General features: G+C 47.3%; 1 protein-coding gene across 4 annotated transcripts in view; it reads right to left on the bottom strand.

The window, feature by feature from the left end:
* C10H20orf96 (chromosome 10 C20orf96 homolog) overlaps window positions 1–4,196 on the bottom strand; it is a 20,732-nt gene extending 16,536 nt beyond the window's left edge. Inside the window, exons 1-3 of one of the 4 annotated variants that reach the window (XM_081833028.1) lie at window positions 3,119–4,196; window positions 2,807–2,855; window positions 2,107–2,224 (exon numbers count right to left, since the gene is read on the bottom strand). In XM_081833028.1, the coding sequence (XP_081689154.1) occupies window positions 2,107–2,224; window positions 2,807–2,855; window positions 3,119–3,138 (187 nt within the window). In that variant the 5' untranslated portion in view covers window positions 3,139–4,196. Of the gene's footprint in view, window positions 1–2,106; window positions 2,225–2,806; window positions 2,907–3,118 lie in introns of all 4 variants that reach the window. The other 3 variants (XM_081833029.1, XM_081833030.1, XM_081833027.1) reach the window with 3 other exon arrangements.
* Between the last annotated feature and the right edge of the window lie 459 nt (window positions 4,197–4,655).

The following is a 4,655-nucleotide window of genomic DNA, read 5'->3' as shown; positions in this document are numbered from 1 at the left end:
CTCCCTCTCTCAGTATCTCTGTGTCGCATATGAATAAATAAAATCTTTTTTTTTTTTTTTAAATATTTTATTTATTTATTCATGAGAGACAGAGAGAGAGAGAGAGGCAGAGGGAGAAGCAGGCTCCCAAGGAGTAGAGAGCCCGATGCGGGACTCGATCCCAGGACCCTGGGATCATGACCTGAGCCGAAGGCAGACGCTTAACCATCTGAGCCACCCAGGCGCCCTGAATAAATAAAATCTTTAAAAAAAAAAAAAAATTAAAGTTTTGTGTAGTAACAGTTTGAGGTTGGGACCGTGAACTCTACACAGATAGAAACCCAATCTGTCTCCTTCACCATGAGTCAAAAACATTCAGCGCATTGCTGGGCACATGGGTGTTCAGCAAATGGATGCTGCTGAATGAATGAATGAATGATGCCTCCACACACAAAATAAGTCCTGAGCAAGTGGTAGCTCTTTTCATCATTATAATTTACACAGATGATTTCACTGGCATAAAGGCAGGAATCCTTGCAGACTGGGGCTGTGACAAGTAACCTAGATGGGATTGCAAGAAGGGAAACCGGAACATCAACTCAGATCCATGTCTCTCCCCACTAATACATGGTTAAGACTGTGCATCCTGGAGGGGCACCTGGGTGGCTCAGTTGGCTGAGTGTCTGACTCTTGATTTTTGGCTCAGGTCATGGTCTCGGTGTTATGGGAATGAACCCTGCATCAGGCTCCATGCTGAGCGTGGAGCCTGCTTAAGATCCTCTCTCTCCCTCTTCCTTTGCCCCCGACACCCCTCATGCTCTCTCGCTCTCTCTCAAAAAAAATTAAAAATAAAATAAAAATAAAAAGATTGTGCATCCTGGAAGGGTGCCTGGGTGGCTCAATTGGTTAAGTGTTCAACTCCAGATTTCGGCCCAGATCATGATCTCAGGGTTGTGAGATGGAGCCCCCTGTCAACCTCCATGCTGGGTGTGGAACCCACTTAAGATTCTCTCTCGGGCGCCTGGGTGGCTCAGTCGGTTAAGCGACTGCCTTCGGCTCAGGTCATGATCCTGGAGTCCCAGGATCGAGTCCCGCATCGGGCTCCCTGCTCAGCGGGGGGTCTGCTTCTCCCTCTGACCCTCCCCTTCTCATGCTCTCTCTATCTCATTCTCTCTCTCAAATAAATAAATAAAATCTTTAAAAAAAAAAAAAAAGTGACTGCCTTCGGCTCAGGTCATTAATGCAGAGTCCTGGAATCGAGCCCCATGTTGGGCTCCCAGCTCAACAGGAAGTCTGCTTCCCTCTCTCCCCCTGCTCATGCTCTCTCTCTCAAATAAATAAATCAATCTTAAATTAAAAAAAAAGGAATGTTGGGTCTGATAAGGTTGAGAGCAACAATGCTTTATATAGATCTTCTCATTTAATTCTTGCAACAATCTTATCAGGTCCTCATATTACAAACGAGAAAACTAAAGCTCAGAGAGATGAATGGCTTTTCCAAGATAGTAAACAGCAGAGCCAAGATATGAACCCATGTCTGACTCAGCCAAGGGCGTGAGAACTCCCCTGGACAGCATGACAAAGACATGGCAGAGATTATCCTGAGTTGACCAAACCCTGTTTTATTTTCCTCTTGGACACACAGCAGGACATTTCTCATTTTCCCTTGTGGTTAAGGGTGGTCATATGACTGAGTTATGGCCACTGGAATATGAGCAGGACTGATATGGGTCATGTCAAGTCTAGGCCCTGAAAAAAAAATTGCCAACAAAATTACCGATATTTTTGCTCTCTCTCTCTTCCCTCTCTACCAGCTGAATGCAGACTGAATGCAGTCCCCCGAATCAAGCAGAGGACTTCAAGGCCTTACAAACTGTCAGAGCCACAAGGTTGAAGGAGCCTGGATCCCTGCATGATCATGTGGAAAAGATTACTTCCACTCCTGCAGATTCACAAATGTACTTTGACATAAATGAGAAATAAGCTTCTGTACTAATACTTGAAACCTGGGGATTGTTTGTCACAGCAATTAGCCTACTCTAATATAATTGATGTCATCAAAGGCCAAGGGCATATACTCTATCCTGTCCCCAATTCCCATATCCGGCCTCAAGTGCCTCTGCCCACCTGGAAGGACGCTAGTCAAAGTCTTCGTTTTGCTCTTCTGGTGGCCTCTGGTTTGTAGGAGGGGAGGCAGAGTAGGTGACTTGGTTTTCTGCTTGGACCGCTGCCATGGAACATAATCCTACCAGATATAAAACAATCAGTCACACAGCCTGATGAGTTCAAATCCCAGCTTTGCCCCTTACAGATATCTGTGACTTTGAGCAAGTGACTTTTGAGGTCTGAGCCTCAATTTTCACATCTGTAAACTAGATCTAGTTATAAAACCTACCTCCACAGATTGATGGGAGAACTCCAAGAGATGATATTTGTAAAGCATGTGTTAAGTGCTCCATAAATGTTAGCTATCACTTGTTTTATCAGCCAGTCGTAATTTACTAAGCACATCCAGGCTGTGAGGTGCTAAGAACTGTAGCACACTGTTCTTAAACACAAGGCATGGAAAAGACCCAAGAGGAAACCAGAGGAGCAATCAGAGATGAGTAATAGAGCAGTATAATATACCCTCACATTCGGATAAGGTGGTGCGAAAACAGGTTCGGGGGCTTGGCTCCGGGTCCTACAGCAAATGTGTAACACAAGTAGGCCTGTAATTCAGGTCTCCCGATTCCATCGGCCGGGACAGTCACGGCCATGGGGGCAGGCGGACTGCAGACCCAGGGTCAGCAAGCCCCCATCTCCTCCCCAGCCCTCCCGGACTCACCAGATTCTGGAAGTTGTGGACTGTGGAGCGAATCCCAGAGTGGTTGGGTCTGGAAAGAGTTGGGACGGGAAAGAACTTCCATCATTCCCAACCCCTGCGACTGTAAGCAGCAAACGTGAAACACGCGTGGAGTCTCCACAGAGACCACAGTTCACTAGGCACCCGAGGGAGCGGAGGTGGGAGAGCGCGAGGGAGAGGCGGGGCTAGGGAGATGTGGGCGGAGAGGGGGCGGGGTCAAAAGACAACCAGGCCCGGACCAAGCAAAGGCGGACACGCATGCGCACTCCACCACCCTTCGATTCTTACACCTACTTCGGAAAGACGCGCGCCATTGGGGAAAATGGAAGACGAGTAGTGAGTCTGTGGAGCGCTGATCTCTTGCGATACTTATTATTCGGCTTCTCCGACTTTCTTGCCTCAGCGTGGACCGCGTGGTAACCTAGGCCACTCAAACTTCCCAGCGAGACCCGTCCCTCGTCTCCGTCTCCAAGGAAACGGGCGCAGACTACCGAGCGCCCGGAGGGACTAATCTCTCAAGGAGAAACGGAGCTCTCCAGAGCCTGCTCCGCTGGGCCCCACCCATCATCCTAAAGAATTATGTCATATTTCCTTCTCATCAAACCTCCATCACTTTCTTCTCCATCCTTACTCTTGTCTAATGACTTTGCTTCCTATTTCACTAAGAAAATCATGGGGATCAGTAAACTCACATTTTTTTTTTAAGATTTTGTTTATTTATTTGACAGAGACATCGATAGAGAGAGCAGGAACACAAGCGGCGGGGTGGGAGAGGGAGAAGCAGGCTTCCCGCTGAGCAGGGAGCCCGTCGCCTAACGACTGAGCCACGCAGGCGCCCCAGTAAACTCACATTTTCACATCACTTCATTTACCCACCTAATTGTCTCCCTCCTGTGACTGTATAAACTGCCTGTTAAGACCGATTTCGACAACTGTACACTGAATCCTACCCTCCTCATTTTTCTCTAAGATACCGCCCCAGCAATTCCCCTTTTCTCCTATCATCCTCTCTATATTATTCAGTATACCAACATATTTTAATTTCTTCTATTAAAAAAGTGAACAGGGGCGCCTGGGTGGCTCAGTAGTTAAGCATCTGCCTTCAGCTCAGGTCATCGCATCAAGCCCCGCATCGCAACAAGCTTCCTGCTTCGTGGGGAGCCTGCTTCTCCCTCTCCCTCTGCCTGCCGCTCCCCCTGCTTGTGCTCTTTCTCTGTCAAATCTTTTTTTAAATAAATTAATTTAAAAAATAAAATTAAAAAATAATTAATAAATTTTTTAAAAAATTTAAAAAGTGACCACTTCCCATCTAGCTACCCTGCCATTTCTGCTTCACTTACAGCACAACTCCTAGAGAGGTTTGTCTACTGTTGCCCATTCCTTTTTTTTTTTTTAAGATTTTATTTATTTATTTAACAGAGACACAGTGAGAGAGGGAACACAAGCAGGGGGAGCAGCAGAGGGAGAGGGAGAAGCAGGCTTCCCACCGAGCAGGGAGCCCGACGTGGGGCTCGATCCCAGAACCCTGATATCAGGACCTGAGCCGAAGGCAGACGCTTAACGACTGAGCCACCCAGGTGCCCCTACTGTTGCCCATTCCTTTCCACCTCTGAATCAGGCTTTCATTCTCTACCTCTCCACTAAAACTGTCCTTGTCAATGCCACCAGTGTCCTCCACTTTGCTAAACGTCACAGTCACTTCTCCATCCTCATCTTACTTGGCCTATCTGCAGCATTTGACAGAGCGAATCACTCCCTCCTTGAAACACTTTCTAAACTAGGTGCCCAGGAAACCACTCTCCTGAGTGGCTTCCTGACCCCTTCTCTTTTT

This window comes from Leptonychotes weddellii, chromosome 10 (assembly GCF_054177405.1).
Source record: "Leptonychotes weddellii isolate Sample4059 chromosome 10, ASM5417740v2, whole genome shotgun sequence".
In the NCBI taxonomy this organism is placed as follows: Eukaryota; Metazoa; Chordata; class Mammalia; order Carnivora; family Phocidae; genus Leptonychotes; species Leptonychotes weddellii.
This window is presented reverse-complemented; position numbering and strand designations above follow the sequence as displayed.